The sequence below is a fragment of the Pithys albifrons genome, chromosome 5, assembly GCF_047495875.1.
Source record: "Pithys albifrons albifrons isolate INPA30051 chromosome 5, PitAlb_v1, whole genome shotgun sequence".
Lineage (NCBI taxonomy): Eukaryota > Metazoa > Chordata > Aves > Passeriformes > Thamnophilidae > Pithys > Pithys albifrons.
Window position 1 is genome coordinate 29,687,293 of NC_092462.1, and position 22,137 is coordinate 29,709,429.

The 22,137-nt window shown below is 48.4% G+C and overlaps 2 protein-coding genes across 10 annotated transcripts in view; one reads left to right on the forward strand and one right to left on the reverse strand.

Moving 5' to 3' along the window:
* The window catches only part of PRAG1 (PEAK1 related, kinase-activating pseudokinase 1), a 34,862-nt gene extending 18,172 nt beyond the window's left edge, over positions 1–16,690 (forward strand). For all 9 annotated transcript variants that reach the window (XM_071556085.1, XM_071556083.1, XM_071556079.1 and 6 more), the window contains 3 exons: positions 7,785–7,942; positions 11,213–11,946; positions 15,375–16,690. In XM_071556085.1, coding sequence (XP_071412186.1) covers positions 7,785–7,942; positions 11,213–11,946; positions 15,375–16,412 — 1,930 coding nt within the window. In that variant the 3' untranslated portion in view covers positions 16,413–16,690. The remainder of the gene's footprint in view (positions 1–7,784; positions 7,943–11,212; positions 11,947–15,374) is intronic.
* A 2,576-nt stretch (positions 16,691–19,266) lies between these two features.
* On the reverse strand, positions 19,267–21,408 carry MBOAT4 (membrane bound ghrelin O-acyltransferase MBOAT4). Its single transcript, XM_071557098.1, is given in 10 exon segments — positions 19,267–19,463; positions 19,466–19,645; positions 19,648–19,693; positions 19,695–19,807; positions 19,892–20,249; positions 20,311–20,501; positions 20,585–20,721; positions 20,723–20,755; positions 21,297–21,369; positions 21,372–21,408. Coding segments are annotated over 10 exon segments (1,365 nt in total).
* Positions 21,409–22,137: the final 729 nt, after the last annotated feature.

Sequence of the window (22,137 nt, forward strand, 5' to 3'; positions counted from 1 at the left end):
TGGATGTTGGAGGAGGACTTGCTCTTAGGGTCCATGGTCAAGCTTATGCGTAGACATCCCTGACCTCCAGGCTGAGACTGAATTTTCAATGTGTTTTGGGGTTGGCTAGCCCATGGAACTAGTGTTTTAAATTGATGAACAGGTGAATAAATGACGTTTCTTAAGGAAAGGGAAGAGATGAACAAGTGGCTTTAGTTCTTAAAGCTGCGCTTTCTGCTTTGATGCTGTATGCTTGCTGGAGTCAGAGGAAAGGAAAGGTCCACAAGTAGGTGAGCCCACAGATGCCACTTGGTGTCTCCTAGCAGCCGGTGGTGCGCCACATGAGGTGTTGTTGAGGCCCAGTGGAGAAGATACAATGCTGTCAAGCAGTGATCGTTTAGGAAATGCCAAGTTGCCTCCTGAAAGTCCTCTACAACCTGATTTCTTCCTCTGCAGAGCAGAGGTGGTGACTGTGCAGGCCAGAAGGGTGGTGGCACCCAAACTCCACAATATCTTCTACTTGCCATGCCAGGAGCTCCTGCTGCTTATGGAGAAGTAATCATGTAGAACCCTTTGTCTGTTTTGGTAGTGCTTGGAGTCTCCTTTCTGCCTTTATGAGTGCTGGGAGGAGTCAAGGGGCTCCCTGCTGTGTCAGGGTGTCTCCTTGACTGGGTAACTTGGACCACCTGTGCTCCAAGCTGGGAGCATGCGCTGCTTTTGCCCTCCTTGTAGTGTTATGACAATCCATCCTGAGGGGTGTGAAGCATTTTCTGCTCCTTGGAGAGGCTGTTTCATGCTCCTGGTGTGATAAGGCTTCCTCAATTGTATCAGTTGCTTTTGAGTCATCCTGAAAGAATCTGAGTGCTAGAAAGCCTGTGTGAAAGCAGGCACGGAAACTGAGGTAAGGGAACATGTGGCATGGGTGACTAGGATCTGTGGCAGAGCCAAAAACCTTGACAGAGCTGAAAACTCTCCGAGGTGGTTGAGGTAGGTGCTGGTTACCCCCTGGGGCTGTAGGCAAGTTGTGCTCACAGGTATTTGTCTTCTGAGGGCCTTGATGCCTGCAGCTGAGCCGTGCAGTGCCTTACTCGAAACAACCTATCCCTTTCCCACCGGCTCCCAAACCCCAGTGCAGTGGCCGGGGAGCCTCAGGAGTGGTCTGATCAAGAAGTGATCTGATCAGATGGCGGGTTTTGCAAGCCAAGCTGGGCAAACCCAGTTGGTTGCTTTGTTTGTTTGCTTTGAATGTGCTCCTGTTTTCATCTCCAGCCTGGCTTCTCTGAGCATGTCAATGCAGGACCCAGGGCGGTGGGAGGGATAGCTGCGTGTAGAACTGGTAAGGCCACCATAGTGGGATTGTGTTACCTGAGGCAGTCCTTCCCTCCAGCTTTGTATGATGACATGGCTCTGACCTGGTGCTGGAGGAACATCTCCTCTGTTCCTCCAGGCCTGCAGCCAAATTCCTGAAGAAGGAGAGTCACAAAGGTGACTCTGAATCACACCCATACCCTTCTAGGGCTGAGCAGTCTGTGGACATGTGCTTGTCCCTAGTGGAAGAACCACTGATCCTTCTGTTATGCTATGTAGTACCTCACAGAGATAGAGCACCTCAGCCCAAGACCTTGACTGGTGGCACAGCTGCAAAGGCTCCTTTGGTCGATGGATGGAGTTAAAGCCAGCATAGACCTGGTTGTGACACAGGCTTTGGGCTGGGGGCTTAGCAAATCAGGGTTCGTTTCAACTGTGGAAAGGGCATGTAACCATCCTTTTTCCTTCTAGGTCTCAAGCTGCAGCAAGGTATTTGATTTCATGCTGGAAAACAAAGTCTGCCTGTTTGAATTTCCTATTTAAACTTAATTGCTAACTTTAAAAAAAACTTGTATGTGTGTTTGAACTAGTTATAAAGCAGAGAGAGAAAAAGTGGGTCTGTAGATTTTGTTTGGTTCATCTTAGCTCTAACAATTAAAAGGGAAAAAAGTTTTTTCTGGGTAGCTTCCTGTCAGACAGTGAGGAAACTGGTTCTGGAGTTAGCTGCCTCTGGGGATGATGGAAGAAGCAATTTTAGGGGGCTTTAAAAGTTAGCACAAAAAAGGAAAATAAGGTATTTGTGCCTGTTTAGTCCTATATAGAGCTACTCTGGATCTCTTGCAACTATTTCTTCATACAAACCTCTTGTTTAAAAGATTATAGATATTTAATGTTTGCTTGGCCTGAAACAGAATGGCAAGTGAGTTTAATTACAAGAGAGAAGAGATTGAAAAGAGTGGCTGGTCCACTTCCAAAATCCGGCAAGGTAGTTGGCTGAGGAAGGGGCTCACCAGGGAAACTATGATCCCCAGGACATGTATGTGCAATGAAGATTTAGAGGTTCTTTAGTGTGAAGTACTCTAGCATGGCCTTCAGTTTCTCGGCACAAGGAACGAATCTTTGCTGAAATTTATGTCTCTCTTATGCAGAGGATCAGGCTAAATGATCTTTGTGGTTTCTTCCAGCCTGCAAAACCTTGTTGGTTAATTTATTTCATTTGCCTCTTAAAGAAAGAAAACAGTGATGCTGCTTTGCATCTTGAGCTGTTGCCTCTTAAGCTGTTTTCATCATAATTAACACCACCTTCAAAAAGCAGTGGCTGTAGATAGCTTCTGAAATTTGCTGAATGCACTTGCTCGAGGTAACAAAGGTGTGCAGGGCAGCACTTCCCAACACCTGTCATCACTGAAAGCAGCCAGGACAGAAGAGCTTGAGGTGTGCCAAGATTGCATGTTAAGGTGCTGCTGCCACCGCTTGTTGCCAGAGGGAACAGAACGCAAGAGTGTTACAGAAAAACTACAGTGTTGGGAATTATATGGCCAGGAGGAGAGACAGGTGTTGGGAAGTGGATTGCCAGGAGGAAAGGCAGGTTTGTTCCTCACTGAGGAGGTGGTGCTGGCTGGTGGGATTGTGCTGTGTGCTCCTTGCCAGGAATCAGTGTGTGACAGAACAGCGCTGTACCCGAAGCAGAGTATTCCTTTTTTCTTACCATTCCCGAGGCACCCGTTTCTCGTTGGAGCTCAGTGTCAGGGTGTAGACCTCAGTGACAAAAGCATACTGGCATCCTGGAGCTGCTGTGAATCCCAAATCTTGGTCTTTTTCCCTGTGATTATGGACGACAGCAGGTACTTACTGTTTGATCTAGGACAAGCCAGATTTATTGTTATTAAAATAACAAATGATAATAAATAAGAAACTCTGGATGGCACCTATTTAAATACACAATTAATCATTAAATAAGTAAATAAAACAAAGAAGGGAGGGTATGGCTCAAGCAGGAGAGAGAATTATGCTCCAGGACAGGGAAGGGATACACCTTTTGGATTCCCCTGGTGTTTTTTGTCTGAAACTAATCAGGAATTTCTCATGCTTCTTCTGCCAGTGAATCACTTTTAAAAGGTTGTGTTTTATCAGCCAATCTTTTAGGAGAGTTTGTTTCTTTTAAAATGAAATTCATTTGCTCTTCTGTATGTTTCCTGTCTTACCACTTAAAAAAGTGCAGAGTTGGAAATTGAAATGAGATTTATCTTCTTTACCACATCAGAATATGCAATGATTTAATTTTTCACCCATGTACCATCTTAATTCTGCACCCTATCTGAATTTTCCTGTGCATCTCCAGGCTCCAAACCCTTGTTTTAACTTAACCTACTCTACATAAAACTCCTTTGCTACAGGGAGGAGTGGTGTACCCCTCTAAACAGAGCTAGGCATGTTTAAAAATCCTCTCTTTCCCTTACCTGAGTTTTGGTTTCTCCACATTTGCCAGCTGGTAGCAGAAGAATCTAAGCTTCAAATGTTGTAAGCTTCTGTATGCTGGGTTTTAATTTCCTTCTGCATCCAGGGGAAGATGCTGGAAGAAACAGCAGTGGAGGAGGAAGATATAATTATTCACGTTTCATGTTAGACAAGCATATGGTACAATAGTGTTTCCTCTTGTGTAATAATTATGGCCAACCATATGTTATGTTTGATACTCCATTGCAGTCTGGCTTTTCTCTTGTGTGCATTAGTTCCATTATTTTATTTTGGGAGGGGGTGTCTTGTTGACATTATCATCAAAGATCTCCTGGACTGCAGTTTGGTTTGTGGGGATTTGTGTGTGTTCTCTGCTTTTTTTTCTCCCTATTCCTCTGTCACATGATTTATGAAGCTCAGCATCTTTGTAATCTGTTCAAGTCCTGCGGTCTCTGCTGAGAAGGAGTGACCCCCTCCTGCCAGCATAGAAAGGCTGGGAGTCTTCTGTGATGGGAGTGCAGAGCGGGCACTCCCTGTGATCAGGTCTCTGCTTCGGGAGAGACATGCCTTGCAGCATCCTCCACTGCTGCCAACAGGCTGCGTGTGGAATGACTGCTGGAAGGGAGCAAGCAGGAGCCTTGCAGCTCTTGGGCCTGAGTGGCCTTCTCCCACTATCAAAAGTTCCTGCCCCTTGCACTCGTGGAAGGCAACCAGATCTGTGTGTCAAATCTCAGACAAGAAATCCAAGCTGAAGGTATGTCCAGAGTCCAGGGGTTTCCAGGGCAATATCCCAAGGCATGTGTGTCTGCTGCAGCTGGGGGAGGTATCCTTTGGTGCCCATCTCCATGCAGCTGGTGATGCTGGAGTCCTGCAGCAATATCAGGTGGGACCCCGATCTGTTCAGAAATATGAGATTAAACACATGGCTACTGCTTGAATGTGAGTTGCTGGAAAGACAAAGCATGCCCTGGCCAGAGATGCAATGTGGGACATGGAAAATGATCCAGGTCCCTTTTCAGTATTATAAACTCCAAATTGTGGGGTTTAGGGTTTTTTTGTTTGGTTTGTTTTTTTACAAGACTGGTCTTTTCAACCATGACTTGTGTTAGGTAGGACTGTGGGAATCATGTGGAAAGTCAGCTGGATGAAATTGTTTGTGATGGGTAAACTGGGGAACAGGGAACAGGAAGGGTTGCCTGAATGTAGCAGTATGTTGCATGGAGGGGATGGTGAATAATTGAAGTGTATTTAAACCCTCCACAATAGTTTGGAGAGGTGGAAATCTGTGAAATCCTTTGTTTTTAGATTATTAGATTGGGAGGGCTAACTCTTGTGACCTGTTCTTTATGCACAGGCACATGAAGAAGGCTCTGGTGCTGCTCTTGAAGTTGCGGGTTATGTTTAAGGTGCTGCGCAGGCATTTCTGAAATGGCTATAAATTAACCACTGTTACATCTTTCTGAAGATGTTTGCAAGCCAGTGACGCAGATGCAGAGAGCAGAAATCCCAACGTTTTTGTCAGGTCTGAGATGGGTTGATGCTCTTTATATCCAATATCTTTGGTGAAAAGGGCAAGATGGAGAATAGACACTTCTCCCCTTGCACTCACATGCAGTGGAAGGAACACTAGAAAGCAGGGGATATTCAGGTTAGCTGTAAATCAGGATCTCACAGGCTGTCGCAGTGATGAACTGTTCAGCTCTTGGGTTGGAATTTTACTGAAATGTGAGAGTTTGACCCCAGCAAGTGTTTTCAGTAATTCTTTGGTATAGTGGGTGGCATTTTGATCTGTGCAGGCTGCAGCCTGGACTTCAAGCAGCTCATAGGAAAAGAGTGAGATGTTAAGCAGAGGTATTTCCAGGAGGTATTTGCTGGCCTGGCTGTAACATCTGAAACAAGAGCAGGATGTCGTTTAAGCAGCAAACAATTTCTATTTCGGTGCGCCTATTCAGGAACTGCATTTTACATAAGTCACGGCGGTACGGAGAGGAAACAGGGCTTTCTGTGCATCTGATTTCACTGCAACGTTGAGCTCAGCAAAGGCAGCAGCCAGCACGGCTCTGGCAGACGCCGCGTTGCACCCAGGTTGCTCGGAGGAATAGGTGTGGCTGTGCACCGTGGACCTTGGACCGCGCTGAGCAAAGTCCCATCTCTCTCTGAGTGCGGGAATGGTAAGGTAGCTCTGTGAATTTGTGTTTAGTGATGGGAAAGGAACAGAAATGCACCAACTTTTGTGGGGGCTGGGGAGGAGGACTGTGTTAGAAAACATGTCATTTGTGCAAATAGTGACCAGGTCTCTTGCAAGATCTTCCTTTCTTATAGATTCAAATTCTTCTTTGTTTCTTGCCAGGTCAGACAGTGCACCCTCATGGGTGTGCACCCTTGTGTTTTTTCCACCCAAATTACTAAAAGTTAAACATCTAAGTTCTAGGATAAAGTTATATATTTATAGTGAGAAAAAGTATTTAGGTGCAGTTGGTTGCTTTCAACAGCATTAGTTGTAACAGACATAAACCCCTCAGTATCCCTCTCTCTTTTCTTTTAAACTGTGACTTGTGCAGTGCATTGAGAAATTTTGTAAATCATCCCCAAGAAGCTTGCCATAGTACATTCATCACTGCTGCATGACAAGTGTCTCTGCTGAGGTTATACCTGAAGTGGTTTTTAGAGCCTTATTTTCATCAGCCCCTAAGTATTTTTAGACCAAGGCTGCTCAGGCAAATGAGGAAGTCTGGCAGAAGTTTCTTCCGGGCTTCTCATACACTCTGCTCTCCATGTGCTGGTGTGGACACGAGAGTAAGTGCTTTGTCTCGATTGGGAACGAAACATTTCTCAATCCTCAAATAAAAATTTCTTGTAGCATCTGCTGTGCTTGGGGGTTTTGGATGAGGAGGGATCCCATGCTTGTGAACAGGGTGCCACAAGAAAATCTTTGTGCATGTCTTTTGTTTGTCTTTCTCAGCAGCCATTCAGTCGTCTGATTAGGAAATGCCGGATACCTTCCAGCAAGATAGCTGGTGGAAGTCCTTTTACTTCTGTACCAGTCTGCCACTAACCTTTTTATGTTCTTAATCAATGTGTTGAATTTTATCAGTGGATTGGCAGTTTTCCTTAAAAAATATGTACGGATAACCTTTGTGTGCTGGCTGACAGAGTCTGAACTGTACCAAAACTAGGAGTGTTTATGCTCTGCTGTGATGCCTGATTTCAACAGTTTCTGCTGTTTTCCAAGGCAGAAAAAATGAACAAAATTCAGGGGAAATTGTTTATCTCAACAAAAAGTCCTGCTTGCCTGAACTTATCACTTAAACTGTGACCAGGCAGGTTATAAGCCCAGTTTATGGTTGGCTTTTTTTTTTTTTTTATGTGGAAGCTGCTTGGAAAACTGTTTTTCTTACATTAAAAGCTTTATGGTAAGTTTTGAGTTTGGCAGACTCATGTTTTCTGAACAGGTGAACAGGCACTTCGTCTTTTGTAAGGTGTTGGTTATTACTGTGTTGTAGCATTGGAGACAACAGCTACCAGGGATGGACTCTCACTTATCCCTCTGTTGTGAAGGAATTGGGCTCAGACACCCATCCTTGACCTGCATTCTGTAAAATGGGAGAAGTGATGCTACTCCCTTCCTTTAAGAACTTTACTGAAGGCAAGCACTGATGGGTCCCCACTTTCCAGTGACAGTGGCCAAAATAGGATGTGTTCCAGGACCTCACATGTGCAAGGCAAAGGCAATGCAAGCCGGGGCTGAATGCTCTTGGCTCAGTGACTTTCCTTCTTGGCTCAAACATGGCTAGTTTGTTATGGGGGGCTGATATGGGGACTGCAAGCCTACATTCTGCTCAGGCTCAGTGGGGTGTAACTCCCCAGGTGCTGGGGGAAGAAAAGTGCACAGGAATGAGCTGCTCTGGCATGATAAAAAGCTGTGCAGTGTGTGGATAGGCAGAGACCAAACTAAGGCTGCTCTCAAGTCTCCATGCTCAAGTGCATGCAGGGTGTCTTTTGCCATCTTCCTTCTGACTGTTCTCTTTCACTCTCTTTAGGCACACTCCGAAAATGAACCCAAATAACACTGAGTTGGAGAGGGTCAGCAACAGCTCTGCCGAGAGCCTCAGCCCACCTTTCAGGAGCGTCCATGTCACCTTCACAGCTGGTTCCAGCGACAGCCTCGACTCTGATACACAGACCGGGAGCGATGGCAGTAAGTGACCACTGGGTATGGGAGAGGTAGCTTTGTACCTGAGGCCCACTGCTGGGGCAGCATCCTCAGAGCAGGGAGCAGGAGGGTACGACCCCCTAGTTCCCCCAGCAACCCTTCATCTTTCCACTTCTCCTACCCTCTGCCTCTGAATGAGGCAGAGTCAGTAACAACACAGACTTTGTCCTCTTTCATTTGGCCAATATCATTCACCTGTAGCTCTCCTCTTGTCGAGATAAAACCTTCATCTGAAAGGAATTGTCCTTATCCTGCTTGTGCTTCGTACATTTCACGAGGTCACGAGTAGACCTGCCATAGAAAGTCCTTCACAGCTTTGAGGAGTACCAGAAAGAGTCTTGTGCTAGAGGATCTCTCCCTCTCATTGTGTTCCCAGTTATTTCTTGAAGGAAAAAAAATCTGCCTGCACTCGCTTAACTGAGATTAAAAAATACTTACTATGAAGTCACTTTTTTCATCAGTGCGTAACTTAGACATGCACTAACGTGTTCAACAGCTCAGAAACTATTTCCTTAGCAAAAGCAACCTTCGTGTAGTGGAAGTTCTGTCTTTCCAAGAGCAACAATGTACAGCAATAAAATTAAGAGCCAGAGCCCTGGAAATTAGATTTTTCCACCACTAACTTGGAATCTGAGAGCAAGACCATGCCAGGAAATTGTACAGGGGTAAGAAAAACTCACATATATTGGATCTTTACTTGCTGGGCACAGAAGCAGTTTGCTGTCAAAAAATTATAGAGATAAAGGATTTCTCTGTCTCCACTAACAGAAAGAACTGTTTAAACTCATCATGGGAAAGAAGAGTTTTTAAATGAATACTCAAATGCAATTTTTCTTGCTGATGAAAGCATGAAACTATGCAGTCAATCACTGAGAGAGGTGAGCTCAAGTTAATGGGCTATGCTGTGAAATGTTAAAATATGAAGTGGAGGGTATCTTTTAAGCCCTTGACATGTAGAAGGACTCCATGCTGAAGGTGCAGAATGCTGTTAGGAAAGTTGTAAAAGGGTTTAATTCATTACCCTCTGCTTGGGCAGAGCCCAGCAGCATATAAAAAAATGTTAAGAGCAGTTTGGCATTTGTGGGCTAGGCATGTGGACTGGTTGCCAAAGATTCCAGTGCTGATGTTTGTTCCCTAAAACTCTCTCAAGTAAATCTTGTTTCATGAAATGAGGATTCAGCTTCATTTCCTGGCAGAGATGCCTCTGTTGAGGTGTTCTTGGGCTGCATGCTGAAGAATTTCTCTTGGCTGTATCCTCTGTCAAAGCTGCTTGGACGGAAGGGACAAGAAGTGCCATGCTGAATGATCCCTGCCTCTGGCTGTTGACAGGGTTTTAATGGAGGGAATCTTTCCTGTGGACCTGTTACAGTGTGATGCAGCTGTCTGGGTCTTCATTGGAGTTTGGGGCATGCATCTGAACTCTTGAGCCATATGCTTCTTAGCTGAATCTGGAGAGCAGTCACTTGCTGAGCAACTGGGTGTGCAATGTAGGCAAACAGCTGGGGCAAGGGTCCAACAGGAGTCAGATAGCTCAGCACCCAGTCAGATAACTGGGCCAAAAGAGATGTGTGTTGATACACATTTCCTACAGAGCTGTTTCTAAGCATATTGTCAGAAATGCAGTGCTGAAACTGCCTTGCATGGGAAGCTCATCTTCTGCAGAAGCTGAAATCAGTGCTGCTCATTCCTGAGGTATCTCTTAATGATTTTGCTGTGATAGGGTGCATTACAGGAGATGCCTTGATAGTGCTGTACAGGCAGCCTTGGCACTGGGGGAGACAAATGAGAATTGACATCGTGCTACCACACTCTGGTGGGGCGGGACAGGGCCAGATTGTGCCAGCATCCACTATGGAAGCACAGAACTAGGGGACCTGCCCTTACCTTATGTGGTCTCAGGTGGTGAGCGGCTTACCGGGATTGCTGCTGTGGCACAGCTGGTATGGCTTTGCATCTGCAACTCACATGCCAGGACAGGCTGGAAGCTCAGGGATCTGAGCCCCTGCACTTGGAGGTTGTGTGTGATTGTTGGTGAGTCACTTGGGTTGTGAGGGAGACAAGTGCCTGCTTTGGGCTGGCATGAAACTGCCCCAGGGCGTTCCTACAGAGCAGGCAGAAAGCCACTGTGAGGAAGTGCCTGCTGACAGCTGAATCCTTACCAGCAGCTTTGTGAGGAGGTAGGATGGTTTGTTATCAAGCTTGCTTGGAGCTAAACCCCACCATGCGCCTTTCAAGGTCTACACTTGCATGCAAGTTTTTAGCAGACCTCAATTTTATCAATAGTCCCACTTGTCATTCAAGTGGCATAGAAAAATTCCCTTAACTGATTGTATCTCTTTTAATTTCCCCTAAACTCCTCACTTGTTCTGTCTCCATGACTGAAAGTACTGCTCTTTATTTCAATGTCAAATCACCTTTTTGTCCCTTTTTTAATGTCCCACTTCTTTCATAGCATATTGTATTACCTGTCTCCAGTCTGGCCCAGGTAGGAAAACTGCTGCTACAGCAGCCTGAGGTGAGCCAAACATCCCAACCCAATCCATGTACAGATGGCATGTGGAACTGCTTGGGGTTTAGTGGTATGTAGTGGGGCCAGTCTACCCTTTGAACAAAGAGGTCTGGCAATAAGCTGGGAGATAGGCAGAGGGAGAAGGCCAGATTCTTTCACGGGGATGGAAGTTGCCAAAATCCCACACCTTGGTCAGTGGCCCTTCCCCAGTGTGGAGCAAGGAGAAAGGTTCAATATACTTCTTGGGCTGCTCTTGTATGGCCAGAGGGCTGGAGCTGTGTAGTGTGAGTCACTCCCTCCTTATCATGCTGTGCTGCTGAAGCACTGGGTGGCAGCTCCCAGGTGAAACAGGCTGCATTTGAAAGTGTCCTTGTATGAGTGTTTCATTCTTACCTCCCTGTGGATGACATCACAGCTTAAATATTTACCGTCTACTACCTTTTTTACTACTGTATATGCAGTTCATAGGGGAGTGGTTTTGGGGGTGGGGAAACGCATTTCTCTGGATGGCTGGTTGCAGCCTGCTTTGCAAACCTGCTGCATTAAACTGGATTAAATCCCTAACCCCCCTGTGAAACTTTGCAGTGGTGAATAGTCGAGTACTGTGCGCTGAGTTCAGATGTAACCTGACTTGCCCTGGCTGAGAAAACAGCAGCCTTGGGGGTGTCAGGGTTATGGAGAAGGACCTGTGCTCCCAGCCTGCAAGGGCTACTCATGGCATCTTCTTGTGTGTTGCTGTCTCCTAGGGCACTCATCTGAACCGAACCACTCACCCCCTCCAACTGAGAGCCAAGTGTTTCCCCCTGTCCCTTTCCTTCCTGTCTCCGGTGAGGATGGTCCATCCTCTGCCCCCAGCTGCCCACCCCCTCTGCCTCAGAAGAAGACAGTGATCAGAACAGTGTCCTCTCCAGATGGCTTTTTTGGGGGACAGGCATCTTCAGTCAAAGCAGCTGGTGCTGCCAGCCCCAGGCTGAATGTCAGCCACTCTGAGAGCAATGTCTGCCTCCGAGAGGAGCCTCCCTTCATCCAGCCAGCCAGCCTGGGGGGCCGCCCTGGCGCCTTCTCCTCCTCTGAGTCCCTGGAAAAAGGCTCCAAAGGAAGCAGCTACTGGGGCTCAACCAGTGGTAAGAGCACAGGGGCTTGTGTCCCCAGCAGAAACCTCCAGTCCCTTTCCTCCTCGCAGCTCAGTGTGTCCAGCCAGGTGTCATCGGCCTCCAGCTTCCACAACCTCCTGAGCAACATCGACAGCAAGGAGGGGGTGTACACCAAGCTGGGGGCGCTGTACGCTGAGTCCTTGCGCCGCCTGGTTGCCAAATGTGAGGACTGCTTCATGCGGGAGCAAAAGAATGAGCTGCACTTCAGCGAGAATAACTGGTCTCTCTTCAAGCTGACGTGCAACAAGCCCTGTTGCGATTCGGGGGATGCAATATATTACTGTGCCACTTGCTCCAAGGACCCTTCTACTACGTATGCTGTGAAGGTAAGTCCACACCTGGGAGGTATCCAGGCTTACCTCCATCTTCCAGGTGGGAGGATGAGGCAGAGAACTGCAGGGTCCAAGGCTGCATGGGAGACCATAGTAGCTGAGCTGGGACTGAACCTTCAAGCTTATTTTTCCCCTTTTCTGGTGTATGGATTTGAGTGAAAGAGTGAGAAGCAGACTTTGCAGTATACCTTTGAGAAGCACCATCAGCACACAATGGCCTGTTTTCTCTGCTTGTATTTCTCACAGGTGAAGTTTGGCAAGCAAAACCACTTCCAAAATTGCCACTTTTCCCCTACCACTTGCAAAGGTTAATTTGGAGAAGTAGTTCTCATTGTAAAAAATGCCAGTCAGATGCTTATTGCTGAAGGGGTCTGAAACACAACGAGGTTCTCTCTAAAAACATCTTTGTGCAAATACTTTGTTGTGATCTCAGAGGCATTTGCCTCTGATGACACAAGCTGATGAAAGGCTGTTCAAAAGACAGGTTTTTTGCTTCTGCCTGACTTGTAAGTGGAAGGTCTGACCCAGAAACCGTGTGAGTGCTTATATGATCCTGAAACTACAGGCAATAAGATATTGAGGATCCCAATTAAACAATGTGAGGCTGACCCAGACATGCTGTGTAAGGTCAGATCTGAAATATTTTCCTATAACTCTATGGAATATATGTTTGAAATGGAAACTTGAGGTGCAGTAGTTCAGCACTTTGAAACCTGGATAAGTAAGCTTATCCAACCTGTTCCCCAGACATCCCGCAGATTTTGGTTCTTGATCTATATTAGTGCTTGAATACAGAGATTTTAATTTTCATGCTGACTTAACACTAGGGACATCTCATTGCTGCTTAGTCTTCAGCTTGTTTTCAAAACCTGTAGTAATTCCCAAAAAAGCAGATGTCAGAGATGCATTAAGCAAGGAAAAAAATCTCTGCTGAATTGTTTCCACTGTTATGAACCCTAAGGGGATGCTTTAGTTAAATGACAGCTTTAAAGCCTGCTCATTTACTAAAGAAAGTAGAGTCACCCCTCCGAACAGGGGTAAATAACCAGCGTGGAGTTAGATGAGATCTTGCACTAATACCCCTAGTCCAGCACTGTGAGCTACAGCTTTTCTTGTGTATTATACCTGCACCCATTGCAACTTTCCTCCTGAAGCCTCAGAATGGTGGTGAACTTGTGTGCCTGTAGCACACACACCTCTGCTTTTGCCTGCTGTCTTAGGTGGAGTTCAGTGGCTCAGCTCTATGGCTGTAGTGCTTGAATTCTTGCCAAGGCAGAAACTGCACATTTCAACCTCTTAACAGGACTGCACTTGTGTCCCTGCCTGTAATGTGGGCTTACTCTATGCCCTTGGTACACTGCAGAGTGTCTTAACAATGCCAGACAACTCCAACAAGGCTGTGCATTCTGTGCCAGCATAGTGATGTTGTGTATGTGTGTACCCATGTGCAAGGATACAGTTCCTGCAATATTCCTGTCTGCCACCATCCTTTGGGTAGCCAAAATAGGGAACGAATAATTGTGAAACATTGCAATTGACTGATTCCTAGCTGCCTCCTGGCTTCTGGTATAGATTTTTTTACATGAAAGAGATCACAGACCTGTAGTTAAAATTACACTTGGAGAGCTCAAAATGGGCAAAGGATCTGACTTGAGCCAAGGAGCTTACTGAGGAGCAGGAGCCAGAGTCTGAGCCGTGCACACGCAAACATGACAATGTATAAAACATTTTGAGGGAGCCAGGGTTACATGAAACTTCTTTAGAGGAATTAAGCCAAGATATGCTCTATGCCTTGGCTTCTTTCTCTGCTTAGAGATGCATGACTAAGCCAGGCCCAGGCTCCTGCTTAGACCTTGCAGCATGGAGGATGCCTCTGGTGCAGCCGAAGTCACAAAGAATGGCTGGATGGGGCAGATCTCACTGTATTTGTTTGGTTGCAGTTATTCTTCCAGAGACTTCTCTCTTGCCAGGAGTTCCTCCCCTTTTCCTATGCCATAAACATCTTTCTTTTGTGTGGAGGAACAAGCAGGTTTGTTTGCCAGAGGGCTGGATGGTCTGCTCTGCATTTGGGGACCCTCTGCGTCATCCTGAGTCCCGTTGTGTCAATCTGCAGTCTGCCTAGCTCTCCAAAGCTTGTCTTTCCACAAAGTAAGCATGCAGTCACAGCAGGGTATTTTTGTTTAGAAAAGAGAGGACAATAGGGATTTGAAATGCCGAGTCTCCATAGTATTGTCTCATCTGAGTGAATTACCTAAAAATGCCTAGTTTCAAACCCTTGCTAGAGGAGTACAAAAGCAGCCCACTTATCCAGCTCCTCTCTATTCTTACATATATTTTAACTGGGAGGCAAAATTGATTTCTTGTCCAATTTTGCACGCATGCTGTGACTGGCAGTGGCATGCTCCAGGGTTTGAAACCTTTTATGCTGAGTTTCAGCCTGTTGCTGATTTCTGTGAATAAGATAAAAATACATTGCTAAATAAAGGAAAAAAAAAGCGTATAATAGAAATGCCAGAAGGTCTCATAAGTTAATGGATACTCCTATAATAAACCTGGGTTTGAGTTTGTTTAGTCTCTAATGCAGTCATAAAGCTAAAATACAAAGTGAATATAGAAGTCATGGGTTTAAGAGAATCCAGATTATAAAAGGTTTTTTCCCCTAGTTTGCTGCACTTTCACTTATTCTAGGCCTGTTGTTTAGCGTCCATTTTCTTCATTGTTTTTTTACCCTGTGCTGGTGAGTACAGCTTGTTGCTGGTTTCCCTTAGCCATTGTTCAGGGAGTTGAGAAGAGCTGCTGACCCAAGGAAAAAGAATGGTTGAGGAGGATGTGAAAGTGGATCCAGGGCTTAGGACCAGAGAAGGGTTAAGTGCGAAGAAAGTGCTGGAGGTCTCTGTCCACCCCTCATTCCACACAGCACTATGCTCACAGACATGTCCTGTTGCATGGGGCCTCATCCAGGCAAGTGTTAACCATCTCCATAGATGGAGATGGCACACTTCTGCCACAGGCTTTGCTTTTCTCTCTGCAGAATGTTTCCTGAGTTGCTGTAGTTTATCTCAGTGACATCCGTGATGTAAAAGCTATGTCACTTCTGTTGGCAATGAAACAAAATCTTCCAAAGTTGTTCATGGAAGACCTACCATCCTCCTTTCCTGCAATGACTGGGCATTGCTTGGCAAAGGAAGCATGCTCAGAAATGAGATACAGACATCTGGTTGCTAAGATTGGGGTGTTGCAGGACAAGAATGATCCTCAAGAAAGGAGATAGTTTAAAGTACTTAAGGACTGATGTGGATTCTGCTTCTCCTGTTGTCTTAGCATCTGCAAATCACCGCTTAGGAACCCACCTCTCAGCTTCTGATCTCTGCCCTGTCTCTTTCCCTGGTTGATGAGACTTTTTCTTTGGTCTCTCCTCACAGATTTGTAAAACCCAGGAGTCCAAGGTGGCTGCTTCATACTGCAGCCCTGCAGTGCCAGTCCATTTCAACATCCAGCAGGACTGTGGGCATTTTGTGGCCTCTGTCCCCTCCAGCATGTTGCTGGCCTCAGATGTGGGGAAAAGCATGCCTGGGGATGGCCTCTATCCCTCCCGCACTGCCAGTGAGCACGACTGTGTGGTGGTCATTACCCGTGAGGTGCCGAGCCAGACCACTGCTGACTTTGTGAGGGACTCAGTGATGTTGCACCAGGCCAAGCCTGAGCTCTATGAACGTCGTGTTTGCTTCTTGCTCCTCCAGCTCTGCAATGGCCTGGAGCATCTCAAAGAGTATGGTATCATCCATCGTGACCTGTGCCTGGAGAACCTCCTACTTGTTCCCTGTAAGCCCTCTGTGAGCTATGTGAAAGCCAAAGATGACAAACACTTACCTCGTCTCATCATCAGCAATTTTTTGAAAGCTAAACAGAAGACTGGAACTGGAGACTCCAAACTGAAGAAGAGTCAGGCCCGGCTGGCCCCGGAGATTGTGTCAGCTTCTCAGTACAAAAAATTTGATGAGTTTCAGACTGGTATTCTCATCTACGAACTGCTGCACCAGCCCAACCCCTTTGAGGAGAAGGTGCACCTCAGGGAGCAGGAGTACAGCCCTGAGGACCTGCCTGCTCTACCCAGCCTGTCCATCTACTCCCGGGGCCTCCAGCAGCTGGCCCACCTGCTCCTGGAAGCAGATCCCATCAAGCGTGTGCGGATCACTGAGGCCAAGCGGATGCTGCAGTGTCTGCTTTGGGGGCCCCGAAAAGACCTCGTGGAACAACCCCTCAGCCATGAGGAAGCTCTCCGTCAGGTGCTCCAGAACTGGGTGGACATGAAGCGCGCCCTGCTCATGATGAAGTTTGCAGAGAGGGCCGTGGACACGGAGCGGAGCGTTGAACTGGAGGACTGGCTGTGCTGCCAGTACTTGGCATCTGCTGAGCCGGCCTCCCTCTTACACACATTAAAACTGCTGCAGCTGCTCTGATCTTGGATGTGTCTCGGAGACAGCTGAGGGCTCCTGGTTGCCTTGCAGCTAAAGGTACACAGCCCCTTTGTATGTGAGAAGTTTGAATCTCAGCAGCAAGTGCACGTTCAGCTCCTGCCCTGCACTCCAGTCAGAGTGCACCAGACATGTTTAGTATCCTCAGCACTGTTTGTGAGCAGGCAAAACTGGGAACTTACCCATGTTTGGGGGGATTTTTTTTTGGTATGTTAATTGTGGACTAATAAACTCCTGCCTGCGTGTGTGCATGTTTCTAATGAGCTCAATGTACTTGAGTTGATTTCTGCACCTATAGGACAGTCCTCTGATCCCCACCTCTCCCAAAGCTTCAGAGCCTTTTTGCCCAGGAACACCACCATGCTCCCGTGTGGGCAGCAGGGATGAACAGTTGTCTGCTGCTCTTGGGGAGCAAGGGCAGTTCACATAATGTTCCTATGCAAGGGAGAATCAGGAGGGACTTTTATTCACATCTTTTATGGGTTTTACCATTCATTCTGCTTCTCACTTTAAAAGCAAAAATTACTGCTTGTTTCTGTGTATCAGTTGCATTTTTCACTGTGGGCAATTCAATATTGGCTGCCTGTTACCTTTGTTAGTTACTAATACAGCATGGCTTTCCTGTCTAGTGGTGCAGCCATGCAGGATGCTGGATATGAAAGGGTGAGAGAGAGCTTGGGATGGGTCTGTTCAGGAGGATGATGCTGCATGCTGGGAATTACCCTTTGTAAAGCTAATGAAATGGAAAATCCCCAATTCACCTCCAAGGCTTTGGGGGGAAAGTCAGGGCCAGGTTGCTGTGCTTTCCTCATCCTTTCAGCTCCCTCTGTTCGCCTGGTAATTCTTGTCTCTTTGGTCTAACATTTATTTAACCCCTCTATCGAGAGATGAGCTGGCGTGTGAAAGGTGGGGGGCACTGGGCTGGAGTGGTCTTACTGCTGCTGGTGTTTGAATTAGAAATGCACAGGACAGGGTGCACTGCAAACATAACTCCTCCAACAGATGTGATGCAGGAGCAGCACAATGAGAGGAGAAACTGGCCTGGCTCCCTCTAGCCCCTTTCCCTCCATCTAGACCTAGTGCAGCCACTCAGCTTGGTAGAGAGACCATGCTGCTCAGTAAAAGCAGTTTTCCCAAAGGTTGTGCATTTCTTTTACTCTTCTACCTCAACATGAGGCAGAGATGAGCTGCCCTGCTCCTGGCACCAGTTCTGCAGTCTTTGGAGAAGGGATACATTTGGGACATATGGAGAGAGTTCAACATCTGCTTAGCTGACATGGGATATCAATAGCTGAGTTATCCCCCTCCAAACTCAGAGTGCCCTCCTCCAGCATTGATTCACCTCCAGACCCAGCCTACTTCTTTTGGGGAATTTTAATTTCCCAAGTTTTTTTGACATTTCATACACTTTCTGTGAATCATTTCCAAGCTTTTCACCTGGGTTTTTTTTTTTTTTATCTGCTTGACTATAGTTGCTGTTGATGGGAGGGGATGGTTCTTTGGCTGGGCACCCATTTGCAGTGAATTTCCCTTGATCCCCTAAGGGAGGAGGCAATGCATGTCTCTGCCTGCTGGAAGAATGTGGGATGGCTCCACCTGTGGCTGCCAGGGATTTTTTAATACACTAATTTTCTTACATCTGACTCTTGGGTCCACTTCCCTCCAGCATGGGTGGCAGGAGCATTCTGGCTTGGGAACTGCTGTCCAACAGATCATCCTGAACACATCACTCTGGGAAGTCTGGCTCTGACTTGCTGCATGTGGTCTCCCATGGGTCACCAGAGTGATGAAGCAGATGGATAACCTGTCTGAAGGAGCTCAGCATGTTTTTCTGAGATTAGATGGAGAGATGACTCAGTTTCGAAGCATGGATATAGGGAAGAGGTTGGCAGCAGCTCTGAAGGACAGCACTGAAGGAGACAGGGCCTGGCCCTGACAAATCCAAGCTGTGCTGGCAACAGAGAAACAATATGCAAGGCAAGTGGCTTGTAAAGCTTGAGCTGGGCACTCAGTGGGACTCAAGAAATAGCCAAACGTTCAATCAGCCCACATAAAACAAGATTGGATCATTTTTGCATGCTGAGTTTCAATTTAGTGACAAACACTGTTACAGGTATGGGCACAGAGCCTGCACGGTATGGGATGTTAACCTGATCAAAACTCTCCCTTGAGTCTGGGCACTTGAGACTGGTTCTGGTTTTGGTCCTGGTACCTTGCTGCTGGATTCTTAGCAGACTGGAGGCTAACAATAGTCTTGTAGCTTTTTTAGCTATATTATTTTAAAATCGGATTTAAAATTAGATTTGAGATTGCTCTGATTATAAACAGAAATTCTTAGCTCCAGACTTTCCCCTATGATAGCTCATGCTTCCCTGGCCTAAACAGTCGTAGGTTTTGGGTCCTAGGGTCAGTGCTTGAACTGGAGCAGTGCATTAGGGTGTCTGCTGCCCCCAGGCAGCCGTAGTGCCTTTCGCTCTGACCAGGTTCCCAGTGGTCCATGCACACAAGAAAGGTGGCAAGACAGCTCTCTGCCAGTGTCTGCTGTCCCCATGGAGAACAGATTCCCAGGAGCTGGGCACAGCTGCTGACTGGTGCATTTATGGCACAGGTGAGTTTGATGGGGAGGTTGTGTTTCCTACACAAGATGAGGCTGAGGTCCAAAGCCCCATGACAAGCACCAGGCAATGCAGTGCTGCTAGAAGTCCTCTTGCTCAGTGGTCTGGTGACCCTGCCTCCCTGCTTCAGAGCATCCATTAAAGCCGGGGGATATCCCAGGAGTAACAGCTAACCTGGTTCTCCAGAGATGTGTTATATGTGATTGTTTTGCCAATACCACTTCTCACCCTGCATGCTCACATATGCAGGGACCTGCCCCACCAGCCACACAAGTTACCCCAGGACAGCCTCAATTCTGCTTTGGTTTCTTGGCAAGCAGCAGTGTGAGGCCATAGGAGAGGGGAAGGATGCTGCTGCAGGAAGTCCAGAGCAGGCAGAGCATGGAGAAACTCTCAGCCTCCACAGCCACCAGAGTGTGATGACGATGAACTGTGTGAAGACCCAGGTGGTGCTGCAGTAGAGAAGCTTCACACCCTGGGATGTGGCCCAGGCACTGAGAAAGGGATGGATGCAGTAGTCAGCCTCCACCATGACAGCCCAGCCCAGGAAAACAAAAACCTGCCTGGGCCAGAGGCCATGCTACCAGGCAGAGAAGGCAAGGCAGCCAGGAGCGGCTGGACCAGGCAGCGCTGGGAGGTGAGTCTCCTCAGCTAACAAGGATGTGCTCTCGTTCCAGGTTTGGGCGAAGATGGCCAGGTGATGGTCGTTTCCTGCATCCACAGCTGCCACCTGCTCTGGCCCGAAGCCCGCCACCTTTAGCAGGGCTCATCCAGCGCGCAGGGCGGGTTGTGGGCCGGCCGGAAGAGCGGGGCCGTGCCCAGAGCCGGGGCAAGCAGCCCATGTGGCACAGTCGTGCTCGCCGCCAGCCCCGCACACGGCCCCGCGGCGCCAGCCAGTCCTGCTACCAGCCCCGCACACGGCCCCGCAGCGCCGGCCAGCCCCGCACGCGACCCCACAGCGCCGGCCAGCCCCGCACACGGCCCCGCAGCGCCAGCCAGCCCCGCCGCCAGCCCCACACATGGCCCCGCAGCGCCAGCGCCCACAGGCACTGCCCGGCCGGAACCCGCCGGAGGGGCAGAGCGGATTCCCGAGGAGCGCCGGGAAACAGCGCAGGCAGCTGCGGAGGGGCAGTGCCCGCCGCTAGAGCCCCGGGCCCAGCTGGGGCAGGACGAGGCCTGCGTGGGTGCCCAGGGACAGACTTGCGTTCTGGGTGAGCGGTGTGATGGCGAGAGGTCAGCGGCTGGCCTGGAGGGACAGGGCACCCAACGGCTGCTGAGAGCCCCTCGAAGGCCGTGTTGCAGGTGTGAGCACAGCCGCGCCCTCCCACAGCCCCAGAGCGCTGCCCTGCCCTGTCCGCAGGGTTGCCCACGCAAGGGATGCCAGAGGGGAGACTGACATCTGTGGATCCACAGCCAAAGGGGCCTCCACCCTCACAGAGTGGCTGGGAAGGCCTCCAGCCTGCAGGGGGAGGAGTGGGAAGGAGGCAGAGCTGGGGGTCAGCTGGTATCCTGTGGGTCCAGCTCCTGCCTGCTCAAACTCACGTGGCAGTATCTGCCAGGGCATCTGGAGGGCAGAGACGCAGGTGTGGAGATGGGCTGGGCTGACAGAGAGGGGGACGAGCACAGAGCCAGCAGCAGGGATGAGGAACAACACAGCATAGAGGCCCATGGCTGTGCCGGCATCCTCCAGCGAGGAGGGATATATACCTAGAGATCAGATGCCCTTTGACAGCGTTTTGGGGAAAATGGGGCTTGAAATTGCCAGGGTGTTGGTAGTGGGGCTTAGTCTGGGTCTTACACTTCCACTGTCTGGTAGTCTGCTTCCTAGACTCTCATGGGCCTGGGTGATCACTAGGGCCATCGTAGCTGCAAGCAGCAGTGTGGGGCAGACTGGGGCAGATATTGCTGGCCCCACCTGGCCCCCGTCCTAGTAGTCACAGCAGAAATTGTCCCCACTCCCTGCCCTGCTCCACTTGCCTATGTCCTCATCCTGGTACACCCCTAAGCCCATCTCTCACAACCCAGAGTGTTTGTTTTGGCTGTCTTGTCGTTAATGACCTTGATCTGGCCCCACTGCAAAGAGGGGAACTGGGGACAGCTCACATCTAAACTGTACAAATGTCCCTGCCCAAGTCAGCAGGGACTTGCTACCATGTGCCCATCTTCACCTCTGGCCAGGAGAGCCCCCAGAAAGCATCCACAGGCAGCAGCTACCCTCGGTGTAGCAGCAGGAGTGATGACCATGTTCCAGGCAGTCAGAGGAAGGCGTCCCAAAGCACAGAGGTGGTGGAAGAGGGGAGAAAAGGGGAAGGCCACCAGTCAGTTGGGGCTGCAGGGAGAAGGACAAGCAGGTCTGCACTAGGCATCAAGCACCTCACTTCCTCCTCAGCTGTCTCCAATGTCTGGAGAAAGGACTGAAGCAAGGGCTGCTCCTGCTCCTCTTTATGTGTGGCAGGACCCAAGAAAAAACAGCAGAGCCAAGGGAAACAGAGGTGTCTGCAGGTAGAAGAGAATGGGTTTTTATTTGTCCATGCCAACTCCTTCAAGAACCTCTGTCCCAAGGTTTGTGTGTAAGTGGAAAAACCTGGGGTTGGTTATTTGCTTTGTCAGCCACCTGAGCCATTACCACGAACTTCAAAGACATTGAGAGCGAGAGAAGAGCCTCCTTGAGATGCCACATATGCTGTGTTGGGATGCACCTCAAAACAAAATTCCCGGGTACTTCCTGGATGCTTGATCCTTTCTCATGGCTTCCTCTCAGCTTAGTCCTTCACAGGAAGAGGTGGCTTTTCTCCAGCTCTGGCCTCACTTGTTGTAGGGTAGTGGTGGGGACATCCCAGCATTTAAGCCCCTGGTCGCAGGACAGTGAGGATGGGTCCTGCCACTCCTCACTGATAAGGGAGGGTGAGCCTCTCAGCCCCACTGCTCAGACCAAGCTGCAGGATAAAAAAAAAAAAAGAACTCACAGAGATACTTGTGATGGTAGAAATTAGTCATTGTGGTTAAATTGTTTAAACTGTAAATTCATTCAAAAATGTGTCATGTAAGAAAGTTAAAGGGCTTCTTTAGGGCCAGACTTGGAAAGTGATTTCAGG